Here is a 19,938-nt window from a genome sequence, read left to right on the forward strand (position 1 = left end):
ATATATTGTTAATGGTTTAGCTTGAACGAACCGCTCACTATGAAAAGGTGAGTTCAGTTCAGTGAGGGTCGCCAACTGTTCACATAAATCCTGAGTTTCGGAGACTGTGAATCTCTTCCCAGAATTTCTTTGCAGCTATAGTTATGGCATATGTACACCCGCCCGGCAGTCTCACCGACAAACCGATGTTGTATGTCTCCCATTCCCTGACTCCGTCTTGGAGCCATCTGCGAAGATCGTTCAAAGACGGGAGTTTAAAAACATGCAACTTATATCTCCGATTGATCGGGATCAGCTCTACCTTTCCTGAGGCGTTCCCCTTATCACCCACCTTCTGACCATACTATCTCCGAAGTTCGCGTTGATAGTGCTGCCACGTAGCATACAGTCTCTCAATTTTCAGGAAGGCCGCCATCGCTTACTCCCTCTCTAAAGAGACGTGTCGACTTCTCGCATTACTACGTGAAGGGACGTCTCCTCCGTCCTGCCCTTATGGGATGCATGTTGTGACCTTAAGGTATGCATCAATGCGCCAGTCCCCCCTCCCATCCATGTCTTGTTAATAATATTATTATTTTTCAAATGTCAAATGCCACGTTTTGCAATAAGTATAATTGCCTCTACATTTACGATATATTTGTTCTACATATATGATACATTTGCGAAAGCATAACCAGGCCTTTAAGGCAAACTGTCACTAATAAAATAGTATGGAACAATAGAATCGTTTTCTGTCTACAGATGCAAAAAATGAAAAGATCAAATAAGTGGTTGTGAAGGGGTGATACATTTCATGCATTAATATTTGTATGCTAAAATATCGTATGATTTCAGAAACACGAGAAAAAATTTTCACTTCATGGAATTTATTTTCGTGATTGTCTCTTGAGTCGTGAGTATCTCATGAGTCGTAATTGTCTCTTGAGTTATGAGTGTTTCGTGCTTTTCTCGTGAGTTTCTTGTGAGTCGTAATTGTCTCGTGAGTAAAATTTTTTCTTATCTCACGTGCGTGCTTGAACGTGAGACGACATAAAAACTCGTGCGTGAGCGTGTGTGAGCACCATTTTTTCTCGTGAGCATGATTGAAAAGTCACTCACGTGCACATCTCTTCTCCTTAGAGTGGCAGTTGTGTCTGCCTTGTTGTCGTCTTGTCGTCTGTGTGCTTTTTCATTATTACCGTTTCCATTTTGCATTTACGTTCTTTACGTCAAAACAGCAAAGCAAATAGCTGCAGCAGCAGCGCAGTTAAGTTTCCACAATAACAAAAATTTCTTCTAATACCGTTGCCTATTGCGTCTTCGGAAAAGCTATTGTTGTTGGATAACCATCATAAGAAGAAGGGTTTCGATCGTCATACGTAACAGCGCTAGACAACGTTTTTGATATTAAATTATTGTAATTTCATATCGTATATCAAAATTGTGTGGTTGTGGATTATATTATAATATATACAACGCAGTTAAAGTACAAACAACCACCCTCCAAGCCACTTACATTGCTTCCATCATCTATCTAATCGCGCCTGCATCTTTGCGCTCTTATTATAAGTGCCCCTCAGTTAAAACACTGGTCTAGAAATTCAGATTTCATCAATAATAAAATGCTTTCACTTTTTCGCCACACACTAAAGTGGGGTGGCGGTGGTCGTCGTGCCGGTGGTGCTGGTGTTGGTTTAGATGGTGTTGCATTAGTGACAAAGAGGGCGGCCGTAAATCAAAATTTATTTCCTCTTGGCAAACGTTGCATTGCGGCAGTTCTTCCTGTCGCCGCCACCTCAGTACCATCATTAGCTCTAGCGGCGGCGGCTGTTGCAGTTTTCACATTACAACAGCCCACATATCGATATTTCTCTTCAGGTATGTAAGTTTTTCAATTTAGGTTTTTGTTTTTCTTTCATGTACATTTAATCGCCCTCAAAAGCTATTTATAGATCAGTAGCAAGCAATAGCAGAAGTAGCGTATATTTAAGTTTTTTGTTTATATTTTTATTTCGAAATTTGTGTAGTTGCTGTTTCGCTGCTTCTGCGCTGCCTGCTCCACCCACCTAATTTGGTTGCGGTCAGAGTTTTGAAATTTGAATTGATTCGGTGTGCTGTGTATTGATTGTTTAATGATAATATCGAAAAAATCTTACTATTAATTTCCCTCCTCGCCTTTTGTGAATGGTAATTCATATAGGAAATTTCAAAATCAATAGCCAAGTATGGCGAACATTTGCTCTTTAATGTGTAGAAGTAGTCGTTGGAAATGTACTTCGTATTTGTAATATCTACAATGGAAAATCAATGAATACAACCGGCTGCTTTCATCGAAATATACTAGTAATTTTTAGCGTATTGAATAGGAGAGATCGGCATTTGTTCCTACAGGCAAAAAAAAAAAAATCGTGAACAAATTAAAACCGATTAGGTTCGGCCGGGCCGAATCTCGGTTACCCATCACCATGGCTTGTACTAAATATTTGCACAATTACAATTAAAGCGGGTAATGATTGATGTTACTAGGTTCTCAAGGATTCAAATTAGTGGACCGGCTTTGTTTGGTTGCTTTATCTATTTATGGACCTATATGAGCGGCATTAGGTGTGATTGTTTGAGGGGTTATGTGTACATACTTTGCGTACGACATTTTATCCAAATTGGATAAAAATGAAGCTTCTAGAAACTCAAGAAACTCACTCACGCTCAGGATAAAAATGTTATTCACGCACTCTCAGGCACGACATTTTTTAAGTCGACTCACGTTCACGCATGCTCACGAAAGAAAAATTTTTTCACGCATGCACGACTCACGAACAAATTACGACTGTCGAGAAAATCACGACTTTCGATATACTCACGAACCACTGACAACTCACGAGACAAACACGAATAATTACAGGGAGGATAATATTAATACTTTGGTACTTCTTTGATATCTTTTAATGCTCGAAATTACCACGGTACCCACGCGAGCAATTTGATACTTCTTATAAAAGTTAATAGCCGGTTTGTCGATGTCGAACGGTTGCTTATCGTTCGTCTGGGCTTCTTTTTATACCCTACACCACCACTGTGGTACAGGGTATTATAAATGTTGTGCATTTGTTTGCAACGCTAACAAGGAGACGAGGTAGACCCATTGATAAGTATACCGATCGGCTAGAATCACTTCCTGATTCGATTTAGCAATGTACGTCACGAATGCTATTGATTTTGAAAAAAGTCGGTCCAGATTTTTATATATCTTTCATCTGATGCGCCTTTTTAAAGCTATAGGAGACACAATTTTGATCCGATCTTTACAAAATTTTTCGCAAAGTGTTTCGCACTCATAAAGGGACGTCGAACCCTTTATGTGTGCAAAATTTTCATAAAAATCTTTTCAGATTTAGATAAACCTCCCATATATATCTTTATATCTTTCATCCGATATGTCCTTCTAAAGCTGTAGTAGCAACAATTTTGGTCCGATCTTTACCAAATTTAGCATAGTATGTTTCGTGTCACGTCTTAATATGTGTGCAAAATTTCACTGAAATCGGTTCGGATTTAGATATAGCTCCCATATATAACTTTCATCCGATTTGACCTATTAAGAGTGTAGAAGGCACCATTTTGGTCCGATCTTTACCAAATTTTGCACGAAGTGCTTTTTGTGACGTCCCAATATGTGTGAAAAATGTCATCAGAATCGGATCAGATTTATGTATAGCTCCCATATATATATTTCATCCGATATGGCTGCAGAGGGCACAATTTTGGTACGATCTTTACCAAATTTGGCACGAAGTGCTTTTTTGACGTCCTAGTATGTGTGCAAAATTTCTTCAGAATCGGTTCAGGTTTATATATAGCTCCCATATATTGGGTTGCCCAAAAAGTAATTGCGGATTTTTCATATAGTCGGCGTTGACAAATTTTTTCACAGCTTGTGACTCTGTAATTGCATTCTTTCTTCTGTCATTTATCAGCTGTTAATTTTAGCTTGCTTTAGAAACAAAGTGTAAAAAAAGTATATTTGATTAAAGTTCATTCTAAGTTTTATTAAAAATGCATTTACTTTCTTTTAAAAAATCCGCAATTACTTTTTGGGCAACCCAATATATCTTTCATCCGATATGCCCTTTTAAAGCTGTGGTAGCCCTAATTTTGGTCCCATCCTTACAAAATTTGGTAGATGTTTTATTTGACGTCGCACTACGTACAAAAAATGTCATCAAAATCGAAACAGATTTAGGTAAAGTTCCCATATATATCTTTTAATCGTATTGACTTTTTAAGGCTGTAGTAGCTGCAACTTTGGTCCGATCTCTACAAAATTTTTCATGAGATGTTTTAATTAACACATTGTTTGTAATGAAAATCCTAACCTCAAAAAAATCACCCTTTATGAGGGTGTAATGAAAATCCTAACCTCAAAAAAATCACCCTTTATGAGGTATTGTATGAAGCGATCCTGGTATAGCTCCTTTAGGTCAGCAAGGTCGTTTTTGCCCAAGGGCCGATCGGCGCGGTAACATAGTGGCTATTGGTTATTTAAAGGCGCCAATGTTGTTGTTGTAGCTACATTTTCATGTACAGGTGGCGATCCTCGTCAAGCTACTGTAGGTGAGCAAGCTCGTTCCTGTTCAAAGAACCGATCGCCGGGGGAACCCGGTGGCCATTGGTTATTTAAAGGCGTCAATAACTCGCCTTGTCATATCGAGCATATTAGGGACTCAGTATTTGTGTGTAAGAGCCGGTGCCGACCGACCTCTCACCGAGACTATCCGCTCGATACCGCTGATTGTTCGCGACTGCCGTTGCAGCTATTCCGTATGGAGCATTTCACTATCCGCAACATGTGGACGCGATCTGTAGCTCGCAGCTAAGCTTCACGTGACAGCAATGAACACCACACAGATCGGACCTCAATGTTCCAGCCTGTGTGGTGCTCACAGCTATCCCGTGCCGTGTTGCCAATAACTCGCCTTGTCATATCGAGGATGATAGTCATTCAGTATTTATGCAAGAGCCGTAGCCGCCCGCCCTCTTACTGGGACTCTCCGCTCGTTACCGCTGATTGTCCGTGACTGCCGTTGCTGCTACTCCGTATAAGGCATTTAAATATCTGAAACCTGTGGACGCGCCCGGCAGCTGGCAGCTTAACTTTTCGTACCACCTCAAATCGGACCTCAAAGTTCTAGCCTGTGGGTTTCTCACAGCTCTCCGGTTCCCCTGCTTTAGTCTGTGGTCGCAGCACATTGTCTAGGTACGATACCCAGAGGTATTAAGCTTATAATTGCTCTAAGTGCATCAAATGGTATCGAACTCGGTGCAAATATACTCGAATTGCCAAACGCTCCATAAGATTTTAATTTTGCGCCTATATAGTAGTAAAATACTACTTTAGAGCTTCAGAAACTCACCCTTAACCTTCTTGTGGTGTCACCAATTGCCTTTAAACATGCACTTGCTTTTAGTGAATGATAAAATACTGCCTATCTGGAATGTAATAAAAACATTCCTTTTTATATGAACAACATACAACGAAAGGAGACAGTCTTTCAATTGAATTGGAATTCTGACATTAATGATAACGAAACACATGCACAAGCACACATACTACATTTGTTTGCATGCCTATCATGCTTGTGCTCTTCATTTGGATGGACATTTAGTTTTAAACCTTTGACCCGTATACTGATTTGCGAAAAAGCGACAATTTTGCTTTACGATGTGTTCACGCCACACCATAAGTGTTCACTTTTAGTTTCTTTTTGACAGATATTACTGTGAGGTAATATTAGAAAATGCCTCTTTATTAGACCTTATGTGGATATATGTTAGGGGAAGCAGCGTAGACATTTCATTGAACCATCCACAAGTTGGAAGCGTTACGAATTGATAAATTGCCAATCAGTTTTTTTTTATTAAATTCAATTAATTAGACCGGCTGTTAGCCGCTGATATTCGTAGTTAGTAAACGCGCTGAATGGCTGTTATCTACTGAAAATCACACGCATACTGCACACATTTGTACAAACATATCGTATTTTCAAATTGGGGTCACACTTCAGTGATTTTTCGCATAAGCAGAATGTGTGAGTGAAGAGACGGGCGGTAAACACAATTCTGTTTTTGGAAAATATTTCATCGAAGGCAATGGACTTGGCTCGTAAATTAAATATGATTTCTTATTTATGCATTTCGATAATTATTTCATTATGTGCCTAACTATAGACGGCGGCCTGTTGGGAAATGTGAAATTGGTGGTATATGCGACTGTATGGTTGTTTAGTGAGATTACTAGATTAGCGATTGGGTTCCAAGTTTGCTTTGCAAATCTTCTAGCGGTTTCTTATCTTGCTACAAGATTAGCCATGTGAATTTATGATAATATGTTTTCTATTTGTCTAAGTGACATATATTATTGTATTTCTGGATCTCACTTTTAGTACCATGTGATAATAATCGCATACCTTTTATTGGAATGCAAATTTAATTTTATATTTTTTATAATCCATAGATTCGTCTAACAATAAAATGGAAAACAAAACAGAAAAAATTCCAGTAGATAAGGAGGAACTCAGGAAGCGCTTGACACCTATGCAGTATCAGGTTACACAAGAGGCTGCTACTGAAAGACCATTTACGGGTAAGTTTTTATGTTAGTTAAGGCATATTCTAACAAGCAAAAAGGCATTAAGTTCGGCCGGGCCAAACTTTGGATAACCACCACCTCGGGTATATTTCGTCACAATCCGATGAAAATTGTATGTCTAATGCACCCAAATTCGGCACGAACATTGAGTGGTCTTATAAATATAAGTCACTGTAGAATTTTATATTTCAAATGTCAACAAAATCGGGTAATACATAAAGCTTTTATCAGCTTCAGACCCTTAACCGGCATATCGGTCTATATGACAGCTATATCTAAATACAGTTCCATTTTTGCCATATTTGAGTCGGATGGCGGGTGGCCTATAACTACTCACTGTTTCAAATTTCAGCCAAATCGGTTAAAAGTAAAGCTTTTATGGGCTTTAGACCCTTAATCGGGAGAATGGTCTATATGGCAACCATATTTAAATATAGTCCGATCTGAACCATACATTGGCCAGATGTCGGGAGGCTTAAATAATCCACTGTTTCAAATTTCAACGAAATTAGGCAATAAATAAAGCTTTTATGGGCTTCAGACCCTTTATTGGTAGATCGGTATATATGGCAGCTATATCTAAAAATATAGTCGGATCTGAACTATATTTGGGTCAGATGTTGGTAGGCCTAAAAATACTCACTGTTTTAAATTTCAGCGAAATCGGATAAAAAATAAAGCTTTTATGGGCTTTAGACCTTTTATCGGCAGATCCGTCTATATGACAGCTATATCTAAATATAGTTTGATCTGAACCATACATAGGTCTGATGTCGGGAGGCTTAAAATAACTCACTGTTTCAAATTTCAGCGAAATCGGTTAAAAAAATAAAGCTTTTATGGGCTTCAGATCCTTTATCGGGAGATCGGTCTATATGGCAGCTATATGTAAATATAGTCCGTTCTAAACCATATTTAAGTTCGAAGTTGAGAGGCCTGAACCTACTCACTGTTTCGAATTTTAGCGAAATCGGATAAAAACTAAAGCTTTTATGGGCTTTAGACCCTTTTTCGGTAGATCGGTCTATATGGCAGCTATATCTAAATATAGTCCGATCTGAACCATATTAAGGTCAGATCACGGGGGCTTAAAATAACCCACTGTTTCGTTTTTCAGTGAAATTGGGTATTAAATAAAACTTTTATGGGCTTCAGACTCCATATCGCCAGATCGGTCTATATGACAGCTATATCTTTATATAGTCCGATCTGAACCATATTTGGGTAAGATGTCGGTAGGCCTAAAGCTTTTCACTGTTTTAAATTTTAGCGAAATCGTATAAAAAATAAAGCATTTATGAGACTTAGACTCTATATCGACAGATCGGTCTATATAGCAGCTATATGAAAATATGGTCCGATTTGGTCCGTTCAAGAACTTAACCAACGTGCATCAAAAAGACGTATTTATGCCAAATTTCAACTCAATATCTCAATGTTTGGAGTATTGGCAAATATTTTGATATGGGAATTTTTTTGATATGGCCATTTCTCTCTAGGGGCAATTTTTTATAAATGGCGAAATCAGGAAATTAAATTATGTTTTATGGAGCCTTGACCTTAAATTGAGAGATCTGTCTATAAACAGCATTATCCAAATATAATCCGATCTTGAATGTCTGAGGGTTGAAGACATCTTGTAGTACTTGATTGCAGTAAAATCGAGTAATAAATGCGCCACATATGATTTTAAGACCTTAAATCGGGAGATTGGACTATACATCGAACTTAACGAACTTAAACTGTCTGTAGTAAAATAATTGTCTGAGCAAAGATTCAGCTCAATATTTAGATTTTAGTGTGATTTCATTGAACAGACGATTTCTGTGTCAGCTTCTTGATTAGTTAGGAGCTTCTATGAAGACGCGAATAGGGTGTCAATTGGCTATGGCTCAACTCGGCGAGGCCAAGTTTCTCATGGAGTAAATGTCGCTTGTCTTGGGTATAAGTAGCCCATCTCTACTTATACCCAAGATAAGCGACATTTTTTCCATGAGAAACTTGGCCTCGCCGGTAAATAACCAGGAGGTATTTACCCGGTAAATTGGGTAAATACCCGGGTGTTTACCCATTTATACCCAAAAGCTGGGTATTTATAATTTTGCAGATATCTTGGGTATAAAAACATTTTTCAAAAATTTTTTGATAATTTCATATTCTTTGTATATAAACTTGAAATTCTGATCTCATAAAATCAGATTTGAGTTATATATAGCCGCTATATAGACCGATCTCCAGACTTAAAGTCTTGATGCAATAAATTGGTCATTTTTCAGTGTGTTCTGGTAGACCTCTATTCATTTCTGTGAAGTGCGGTTATGATCGGATTATATTTGGATATAGCTGCCCTTAGACCGACCACCCGATCTCCCGATATAGGGTATTGGGGACATAAAAGATCCATTTATTACCAGAATTCGATGAAATTTGGCACAATGTATTCTGGTAGACCCTCACCCATCCCTATCAAATGTGGTACAGATTGGATCATGTTTGGTTATAGCTGCCATATATACCGATCTCCCGACATTGTGTAATGAGCCTATAAGAGGATAATTTTTCATCCTATTTCGATGAAATTTGGCACATCAAGTTCCGGTACCCCTCTAAACTTTTTTTTTGAATATCGTCCAGATCGGACCAAGTTTGTATATAGCTGCCATATAGACCGATCTCCCGATATAGAGTATTAAGTCCATAAAAGGAGCATTTTTCATCCGATTTTAATGAAATTTGAAACGCATCTATTGACCAATCTTCCCAAAACTTCGTACAAAGCTTTCCTTGACGTCTTCCGCAATGTCTATTAAGCTCCAAATCGGTTCAAAATTAGATATAACTCCCATATGTATATTCATCCAATTTGCATATATATATTCATCATTTGTTAACCGATTATCTCGAAATTTGGAGGAAGGATTTTCTCTTTACTCTCGACATAACTGGTTAATTTCATGGAATTCTGTTCAGATTAAGATATAGCTCCCAAATATATATATATATATATATATCGCCCGATATTAACTTCTAGAGTTACAGAAAGCGCATTTATTGACCCATTTTGCCAACATTTTGTAAAACGCTTTCCTCGACAACGCTTTACCTGACGTCTTCCGAAATGTCTATTAAGTTTGCTCGAAATCGGTTCAGATTTAGATATAGCTCCCATATATATGTTCGTCCGATTTTGAGAAATATTACAATTAATGCTTATTTTTTAACCGATTCTATCGAAATTTGGCAGGAGGGATTTTCTTATGACTTTCGACATTACTGGTGAATTTCATGGAAATAGTGCCAGATTTAGGTATAGCTGTCATATATGTATATCGTCCGATTTTCACTCCATGAGCCACAGAAAGCGCATAGTTTGACCAATCTTGGCAAATTTTTTTTACAACGCTTTCCTCGACGACTAACACACTACCTGAGAAGTTTGCTCGAAATTGGTTCAGAATTAGATATAGCTCCCATATATATGTTCGTCAGATTTTGTGTAATTTCCAATTATGTTGTCATTTGTGAATTGTAGTTGTTACAGTTTGAATATATTTGCTCGAAATTTGATACGGATTGTTTAATAACCCATCGGAAAACGTCCGCCGAGGTCCATCAAAATTGGTTCAGAATTGGATATAGCTCCCACATTGTACTTATAGGGAAGGTGTAGGGTATTATACAGTCGGCACCGCCCGACTTTTGCCCTTCCTTACTGGTTGTTTATTTTGTTTGTTTTTTTTTTGTTTTCTTGTTTTAGGTTGCTACAACAAACATTACGAAAAGGGAGTCTATCAATGCATAGTTTGCCATCAGGATTTATTTAGTTCGGATACCAAATATGATTCTGGTTGTGGTTGGCCTGCTTTCAACGATGTCCTGGACAAGGGCAAAATAACACTACATCGTGATGCCAGCATACCAGGTATGTATATCATAGGAGTGTTACACAAATCTCCAAGTGTTGCCGAGTTTTTATAGTGTAAATACATTTACATATGTACTTATTTGACAAAAATCAATAAGGTTTGTTTGTATGATTTAGTTATTTTCAGTTTTTTAAGCTTATATACATATATACATTTTAAATTATTTTTGGTCTTTGTAAAGTTTTGCCAAATTTAAAGTTATGAAGTTTTCAATTTTGTTTTGCCCGTTTTTTTGTTTTGTTTTTTTTTCGGAAACAGTTTCAAAGAGAAAAAAAGACAATAATTTGCAAAATGTTTTATTTTTTTAGTTTTTCAAATGATATGATTTTTTTTTATTTATTTATTTATATAAGTGATGAGCTGAATTTGTCTATTAAGAGTTTTTGTCCAAGCTTTATGCCTTGTTCTACTAGTTGCAATACCTTTACCTTTACCATCCAGATGTATTGAATGAGAAGATAAAAGTGTATTATCTTTGTGTTTCTATTAAAAACTACCATGCCTTTTGGTTAGATTGTTTTGGTAGTTCGTATCTAGAGCTAGTTGAATGGATGATGATGTTGATATGTTGTTAATTGTTCCCATTGTGTTGTGTTCGAACTCCAAACCCAAAATGTTATTCTTCATTGTGTGTTTGTGTTAGTTACTAACATGCTGTTTGTTCGTTTGTTCGTTCATGCGTTCTTTGTTAAAGAAAACCAAGTAGATGAAAACTTTCCTCGCAAATCAATTGACAATAAGCTAATACTGATCAAAAACTTCTCTTCTTTACTTTTTTTACTTTCTTGTATTCGAAATAACCAACAACAACAAAAAAAAAACCTTGCAATTCTTTTTGGTTGATTTTTCTCTATTTTTCCTTTCGAAACGTAATGTTGTGTTTGGTATTCTGTATTCAATTTCAAACAATCATTTTTCATCTTATAATTTTATTATAATTTACTATGCCAAAACAAAAAACATTTTAAAACAACAGTAGTCATTTCAAAAATGCTAGGCATGGTGCGCACCGAGGTGCGTTGTTCGAAATGCAGTGCTCATATGGGTCATGTCTTTGATGATGGTCCCGCACCCAAATATCTGCGCTATTGCATCAATTCAGCTTCTATTGACTTTGTGCCCTATAGGCCGCCGGCTGCAAACTCATCATCCTCCTCCTCCTCAGCGTCCTCCTCTGCCACAAAGTCACCAGCCTCTAATTCGAACTCCATCAACTCGAATAATTCAACCACAACCACCAACAACACCAACAATAGCAACCAGGCTGGATCTACTTTAAAATCGAATGCCTCCAATCCAAATCGACAACCATCCAAAAAATAAGTCAATATTGAGCATCTTGTATTTGAAGTTGAAGTTGAACTTGGTTTGTCTACATTCTGAGATATAATTATGTACCTTTGTTTGTTTAAAAAGAAATATGTGTAGTTGGAATTTGTTAAACATAAAAAAATTATTAAGATGAAAAACGCATAGAGCTTTTTTCTGCCTTTGTTACAATAAAACAATAAACTTCTGTATTTGCATTTCATATTACTCCTCTTCTCTCTATGATTGATACAATAGTCAGTGTTCTTCATTTCGTTGCATTTCATTTATCATCGACACATCACATTTCTCCAAACATACATCCATCATAACAACATAGAAAATTCATTATGGCTTTTTTACTCTGGCGGTGTCATGTTCACAGCACAGGGTACCACTTATTTGTATGTTATGTGCACACAGTCGCATGGGTAATAAGATTATTAACATTTCCTGTAAAATGAAAAAAAACTTGCTATTTTGTTCATGTATAACAAGCTAAATTCGATATCGATATTTTACATGAACTTTACATTGAATGTTGTGTAAGAACATCTACTAAGAATAACGGGCGAAATAGTATTATGGGAAAGGAGAAAATATTCTAATAGGATTGTTGGTCTCCCTCGAATTGAAGGTTGCTGGGATTTTCCATAGTATTTGTATACCCACCGCCTCGAGTATATATGTAAACCACCTTTCGTCAAAATCCGGTGAAAATGCATACCTTATGCCCCATAGCAACTATATCGAAATATGTTCCGATTTGGACCAAATACCAATAAGTACAAGTCATTGTTCAATTGTGTAAAACAAACTATTGATCGTTTTAGTAGCTATGTCTAAAAATAAACTGATCTAAACCATATACGATGTGGATGTCAGAGGCCTAACATAAGTCACTGTTCAGTAAAATCGGATTATAAATGCGCCTTTTATGGCGCCAAGACCTTAAATCGAGATATCGGTCTATATGGCAGCTATATCCAAATCTGGACCGATTTGGACCAAGTTGCAGAATAATGTCGAAGAGCCTAACACAACTCACAGTCCCAATCGGCGAAATCAGACAACAAATGCGGCTTTTATGGCCCCAAAACCTTAAATCGAGAGATCGATTTATATGGCAGATAAATGAAAATCTGGACCGATCTTAGCCAAATTGAAGAAGAATGTCGCCTAGCTTATCTCACTGTCCCAAATTTTGGCGACATCGGACAATAAATGCGGCTTTTATAGCCCCAAAACCTTACATCGAGAGATCACCCTATATGGCAGCTATATTCAAATCTGGATCGATCTAGACCAAATTGAAGAAGGATATCGAAAGGCTAAACATAACTCACTGTCCCAAATTTCGGCGACATCGGACAATAAATGCGCCTTTTATGGGCCCAAAACCTTAAATCGAGAGATCGGTCAATATGGCAGCTATATCCAAATCTGGACCGATGTGGGCCATATTGAAGAAGTATGTCCCATATTTCAGTGACATCGGACAATAAATGCGCCTTTTATGGGACCAAAATATGGCAGATATATCCAAATCTGGACCGATTTGGGCCAAATTGAAGAAAGATGTCGAAGGGCTTAACATAACTCACTGTCCCAAATTTCGGCGACATTGACAATAAATGCCCCTTTTATGGGCCCAAAACCTTAAATCGAGAGATCGGTCTATATGGCAGCTATATCCAAATCTGGACCGATTTGGACCAAGTTGCAGAATGATGTCGAAGAGCCTAACACAACTCACTATCCCAAATTTCGGTGAAATCGGACAATAAATACGGCTTTTATGGTCCCAAAACCTTAAATCGAGAGATCGGTCTATATGGCAGATATATTAAAATCTGGACCCATCTAGACCAAATTGAAGAAGTATGTCGAGGGGCTTAACTTAACTCACTGCCCCACATTTCGGCTAAATCGGACAATAAATGCGGCTTTTATGGCCCCAAAACCTTAAATCGACAGATCGCCCTATATGGCAGCTATATTCAAATCTGGATCGATCTAGACCAAATTGAAGAAGGATATCGAAAGGCTAAACATAACTCACTGTCCCAAATTTCGGCGACTTCGGACAATAAATGCGCCTTTTATGGGCCCAAAACCTTAAATCGAGAGATCGGTCTATATGGCAGCTATATCCAAATCTGGACCGATGTGGGCCATATTGAAGAAGTATGTCCCATATTTCAGCGACATCGGACAATAAATGCGCCTTTTATGGGCCCAAAATATGGCAGATATATCCAAATCTGGACCGATCTGGGCCAAATTGAAGAAAGATGTTGAAGGGCTTAACATAACTCACTGTCTCAAATTTCGGCGACATTGGACAATAAATGCGCCTTTTATGGGCCCAAAACCTTAAATCGAGAGATCGGTCTATATGGCAGCTATATCCAAATCTGCACCGATCTGGGCCATATTGAAGAAGTATGTCGAGGGGCTTAACTTAACTCACTGTCCCAAACTTCGGCGACATCGGACAATAAATGCGCCTTTTATGAGCCCAAAACCTTAAATCGAAAGATCGGTCCATATTACAGCTATATCCAAATCTGGAATGATTTGGGCCACATTGCAGAAAGATGTCGAAGGGCCTAACACAACTCACTGCCCAAATTTCTGCAAAATCGGATAATGAATATGGCTTTTATGGGCCTAAGGCCCTAAATCGGCGGATCGGTCTATATGGTAGCTATATCCAAATCTGGACCGATCTGGGCCAAATTAAAGAAGGATGTCGAAGGGCCTCACTGTCCCAAATTTCAGAAAAATCGGATAATAAATGTGGCTTTTATGGACCTTAGACCCTAAATGGGCGGATCAGTCTATATGGGGGCTATGTCAAGATATAGTCCGATATAGCCCATCTTCGATCTTAATCTGCTTATGGACAACAATAAGAATCTTTGCAAAGTTTCAGCACAATATCTCTATGTTTAAAGACTGTAGCATAATTAGATCGCCGTAGCATGATTAGATTAATGACTGCATAAGTCATCTCATCTATGTTGTGCTTCCTTGCAACTCCGGCGTAAGAGGGGCGATTCTTCCTTTCTCAGCGCCTCTTTTCCCCTTCCGTGTTGGCTGTGGCATCCTTTCGGAAGTAACAGTCCTCCATGAAGACCCAGAGGCCGTAAGCGCTTCCTACGTCCTTGCTGCTCCAACTTTGTCTTCCTTCGCAGGACACTGTCTGGTGTCTTCAGTGCGGAGGGCTGGGTTGGTATTCCTACATTACTTGTAGGCGGGGAACTCTTTTTCTTCTTTAGCGTCTTGGCAGTGTTATGCTCTTCGGAAAAACTGATTCTCTTTCCAGCTTCCGTGCCTGGATTGTCAGTTTTGATACAACCCGTGCTGTTGTATGGCTCCGAATTATGGATGAACCAAACTTTCAGAATTCGGTCAGAAATCTGTACGACGGAAAATTCATACGAATTCGGATTCAAAGTCTATACGAATTCTTAACGAAAAATATATGGAGTGGTTGACACGACCTGTCGGAGGGAAATCTGATGTTTCTGACCGAACGCCCACAGGATTCCGAATCAAAATTATAGGAAAATCGGAAGGGAATTTAGAGTTGTCGTTAAAACTTCTGATGTTGAGTCGTGGTTTCCGATTTGCCTTATCGATTTCTGACCAAATTGTGGAATAAAATTTTTTAGAATTCGGATGTAAATTCCATTAAGGATCTCCTTTTTTTAGCCGAGTCCGAACGGCGCGCCGACATCTCTTTGGGGAGAAGTTTTTAAATGACATTGTACCTCACAAATGCCGCCAGCAATATAAGGGGATAACCACGACTGAGAAGTTATTCTGATGTTCTCCTCAGGATTCGAATCCATTCATTCTGTGTCAAAGGCGAACATGCTAACCTCTGAGCTACAGTGGTATAAAAAAAATATGCAAAAAATCAATCACAAAAAAGACGTCGACATCGAGTTCAGAATACCTTACGAACTGCCGGGAATCAAAAAAAAAAATGTGTCACAAAAGCAAGCACAAAAAGAAGACAAAGGATATCCGACAGAGAGTCCCGAGTTCGTCCAGAATTCCATCAGAACTGTTCGAACAAAAATTCCTAACGCTTCAAACAAATTAGTATGAGGAAAAGGAGCACGAAAAAAACAGAAAGATACGACACAGAGTTCAGACGTTTTTCAAAATTTCTATCAAACTGTCGGAAGAAAAATTAAAAAAACAGCAATACGATAGACCGTTTAGGTATCGTTTAGAATTCTTTAAGAACTGTTGGAACAAAAATTTCTCCAGACAAATAGTACAGAAATTGTTCAGAGTTTAAATTAAACGACTGTGGGAGAATATTACGGACTTGATATAATTGGGACGAAGGGAGCGAAACGGCCCAGTTTCGTAAGTAAAAACACGTTAAGATTGGGCAGGCTTAAATTCGATAAACAAAACAAAATTTATAACGCAAGAATTTTATTCGAGAAATATTTATACATTTATATCATATTAAGTTCCGATCTAAACTATATATCAAGCAAGGATTTTGAGGTGGGAAAAAAACAACTCGCAGTTTCAAAATTTCGTTGATATCGGGTATTAAGTACAATTTGGGCCCATTCTTTCTACTTTTAATCCCAGATCAGTCTATGCGGCAGCTATATAAAAAAGTCCGATCTGGAACATATTGAGAAAGTTTGTTGAGGACCCCAACACAAATCTTTGTTCTAAAGTTCAGTGAAATAAGATAACAAATGCGCCCATTATGGGCCCAAGACCACAGTTTTGATTTTGGCACTTACATCTTTTTGGCATTTAGGGGACGAAATGTTCTATAGCTAATTTAAATAAAAAAGTATCAAAAGACTATGGAAGTCTTATGGGGGTGGCGAAGCCAACAGGGGATATGTTAGTTATGCATGAAATAACTTGAGTTGAAACAGGGGAGCTCCCTTCAAACTCTGAGACATCAACTAGAGATTGATTTTTTATAATTCCAGATAATTTGCCGTAGAATTTGATTTTTAATTTATGTGAATTCGATTTGATATAAAAACAAGATATAAAAAGTAAAATTGGTTTTCAGTTAAACAGTACTTTCAAAGATTAAACCATTTTCATTTAAGCGAATTGCTTGCTTTGAAAAAGAGAAAATAGATGGTACTTTTCGTCAAGTATCAATTAAACTGATTTTAGCATTGACAGATTTTTACGATATTATATAACATAACCCATGTCTATGGTGCAGGGTATCTAAATTTTGTTAGAAGTTAGTAAATTTTGAATTGTTGGCTGTTATAGTTAAACTTATTACCCTTTGACTGTTTGTGATGAAAATTGGGAGGAAAACATTAGTTAAATAATAAAATCTTAAAAAAAATCTCAATAGACACATATCAAACTAATCTGTAATTTCATGTTACTTGGTTTTTTCTTTTATTTTCATTTGCTTTGGTGTTATGTTGAATTTGGTTTTCTTAGTTTATTTGGTTAATGTTTGATTTAAAATAATGTTAAAAAACAAATTTATAATTTTGAAACTTTAAAAATGCATTAATAAATGGAAATGATGAGTGTATGAAACTATTTTAAAGTGAAAAGAAACTAACAATCATATTATCAAAAAAAAATATATTTTAAACTAATTTATAGTTTTTAGGAAATTCAAAATATTTCAACCATATAAATAATAAATTATTTTTTTTGTATATTTTTCTATTTCTTTTTTCTCGCTTTTTATATAAATGTGCCTGCATTGTTTTTTTTCCGGGGGGGGTATAATAACCAAAAACACTCACACGCTGAAACATCAAATATACAAAAAAAATTTGAAAAAAAAATAAATTAACGAAATTATTTAATTATTGAAAAAATAACACATGTTACACTCATACATAAACTGCTGCAAAACATTTGTAACTTAAACTACAATAATGAAATAAACAAAATGCCCATGTTAAATCATAACAATTCATTCTGGCTTTTAATAATAACAACAACAACAATAATAATAATAATATTGTTGACTTTGAAAACAATAATAAATTAATTAATTTATCATAAAATAATGGCTTTTTTGTAATGCTGTGTTGATGGAAAACACACACACGCACACAAAATCAAACATTTATTAATTATATAATAATGAAAATACGTACAATGATCTTCTGTTTCACTTTTTTTTTTGAACCAATGGTGTAAAATGCATAATGCCTTAATATTAAAAACAATTAATAATAAACTTGATTATGATCATACCTAACTTATATGGATTACTTACTACATTGTTGTTTTTCTCAATTCTTCATTTGAAATGTTTATTTCATTTAAATGATTATCTTTCATCGCTATTTTGTTGATTTTGCTCCTCATCATTTCTTCACTCCACTGCACTTCACTTCACTTGGCTTGGTTGGTTTCATTTTCTATGGCGCAAACTTGTTTTATGCTGTTTTCTCAATTTTTTTGTTTTATGTTTTATTGTTATTATTATTTAAATAATGTTCACTCTTTCTCATGTCTCACCTTCACCCATCACCATCTATCTATCCTTTATTGTTTCTCCAATACCAATTCGTTTTATTTTTGTTTTTAATCTCTTACTCCTTTTGTCTACAATCATTTTGCAATTTGTTCTTTTTTTTATTAAATAATTATTATTAATAAAAACTAAAACTAAAAAAAAATAAATAATAATAATTCCATGCAATTTTCCTATCATGCTGAATATTGTTATATTATTTGTGCAATCTTATATTAAATTCAAATACGATTTCACCACTGTGCAAAACAATGTTGCCAAAACAACAAAACAAAAATCCTAAAATTGAAACAATTAATTTTGAAAAAAAAAAATTCGCAAAACAAAATCCCAAACAATACCCAAATAAAAAACCCAATTTGCTAAATTATTACTAAAAGGGGGCAATATTTTACTACTAATCAAACATCCAGAACGCATACGCACAGAGGTACGCTGCGCCCGTTGCAACGCCCATATGGGCCATGTCTTCGAGGATGGACCCAAGCCTACCCGCAAACGTTATTGCATCAATTCGGCCGCCATAGAATTTATATCGGCAGAGGAGCTAAACAAAAATGGGGGCATGGTTGCTGCAGCAGCAACGGCAGCGAATGTCAACACCGCCACCCCCATCGCCCAACAATAGCAGTGATGTTGTTGAAGTTTAGGCAAAGCCTACGTAAACAACGAGTTTAACAACACAACTGAGGCCAATGTTTTCTTTTTTTCCATCAAAATACATACAAATTTTTTAAGCTTAAAATAATAACAAAAAAATTGTCAATTTTTTACCTACTTACAAATGTAATTGTATAGAAAGATATAACAAAAACCCACATGTTAAACAAATTGTAACAATTCTCAAGTTATGCAGACAATATACCCATCTCCTCCCACAAACCACAAAAGTATATTTTTTCGAAATTTTTATTTTTCAGTGTAAATAGGCGAAAAATATTTGTAATTTGTTGACAAGTTTTTACACTTTCTATTTTTTTTTGTTTGTTATACATTGATTCCTTTATGTTTTGCATAAACCAATAAATTATATATACATACATAAATAACATGTATTTTTATAAACAAAAACAAATTAATAAACAAAATCGTATTTAATTTATTAATTTGATAAATAATAGAATCTGGAAAGCTTTGGAATAACAAAACAAACTTCTTGTTCAAATGGGTGAGAGGTGACTGATGAATCTTGGATAAGGGGCTCCATATGGTCCATTCAATGAGGATTTATAAGCATTCTAAGTTAAACAAGTAACAATTAAAAGCGTGCTAAGTTCGGCCGGGCCGAATCTTGGGAATCCACCACCATGGATTCTGCTAAAAATGTATACAAAAAAAAAAAAAATAAGTTGTAGGGCATAATTTTACTACATACCAAATTTCTGTTAAACCAGCAAAAATTAAAGCTTCTAGGAACCGAATGGTCAAGCTATATCAAGTTATAGACTGATTTGGTCGCACAGTAATTGAAAGTCGTAGTAAAACATCGCATGCAAAATGTCGGCATAATCGGACAAAATTTGCGGCTTGTAAGCACTCAAGAAGTCAAATTG

General features: G+C 36.4%; 1 protein-coding gene across 8 annotated transcripts in view; it reads left to right on the plus strand.

The window, feature by feature from the left end:
• Positions 1 to 19,278, plus strand: part of LOC106094619 (methionine-R-sulfoxide reductase B1) — a 117,132-nt gene extending 97,854 nt beyond the window's left edge. For 3 of the 8 annotated variants that reach the window (XM_059362326.1, XM_059362325.1, XM_059362324.1), the window contains exons 2-4: positions 6,491 to 6,619; positions 10,383 to 10,547; positions 11,528 to 12,082. In XM_059362326.1, the coding sequence (XP_059218309.1) occupies positions 6,508 to 6,619; positions 10,383 to 10,547; positions 11,528 to 11,874 (624 nt within the window). In that variant the 5' untranslated portion in view covers positions 6,491 to 6,507 and the 3' untranslated portion in view covers positions 11,875 to 12,082. Of the gene's footprint in view, positions 1 to 1,232; positions 1,858 to 6,490; positions 6,620 to 10,382; positions 10,548 to 11,527; positions 12,083 to 18,765 lie in introns of those variants that run through there. The other 5 variants (XM_059362319.1, XM_059362320.1, XM_059362321.1 and 2 more) reach the window with 5 other exon arrangements.
• Positions 19,279 to 19,938: the final 660 nt, after the last annotated feature.

Source organism: Stomoxys calcitrans, chromosome 2 (genome assembly GCF_963082655.1).
Source record: "Stomoxys calcitrans chromosome 2, idStoCalc2.1, whole genome shotgun sequence".
In the NCBI taxonomy this organism is placed as follows: Eukaryota; Metazoa; Arthropoda; class Insecta; order Diptera; family Muscidae; genus Stomoxys; species Stomoxys calcitrans.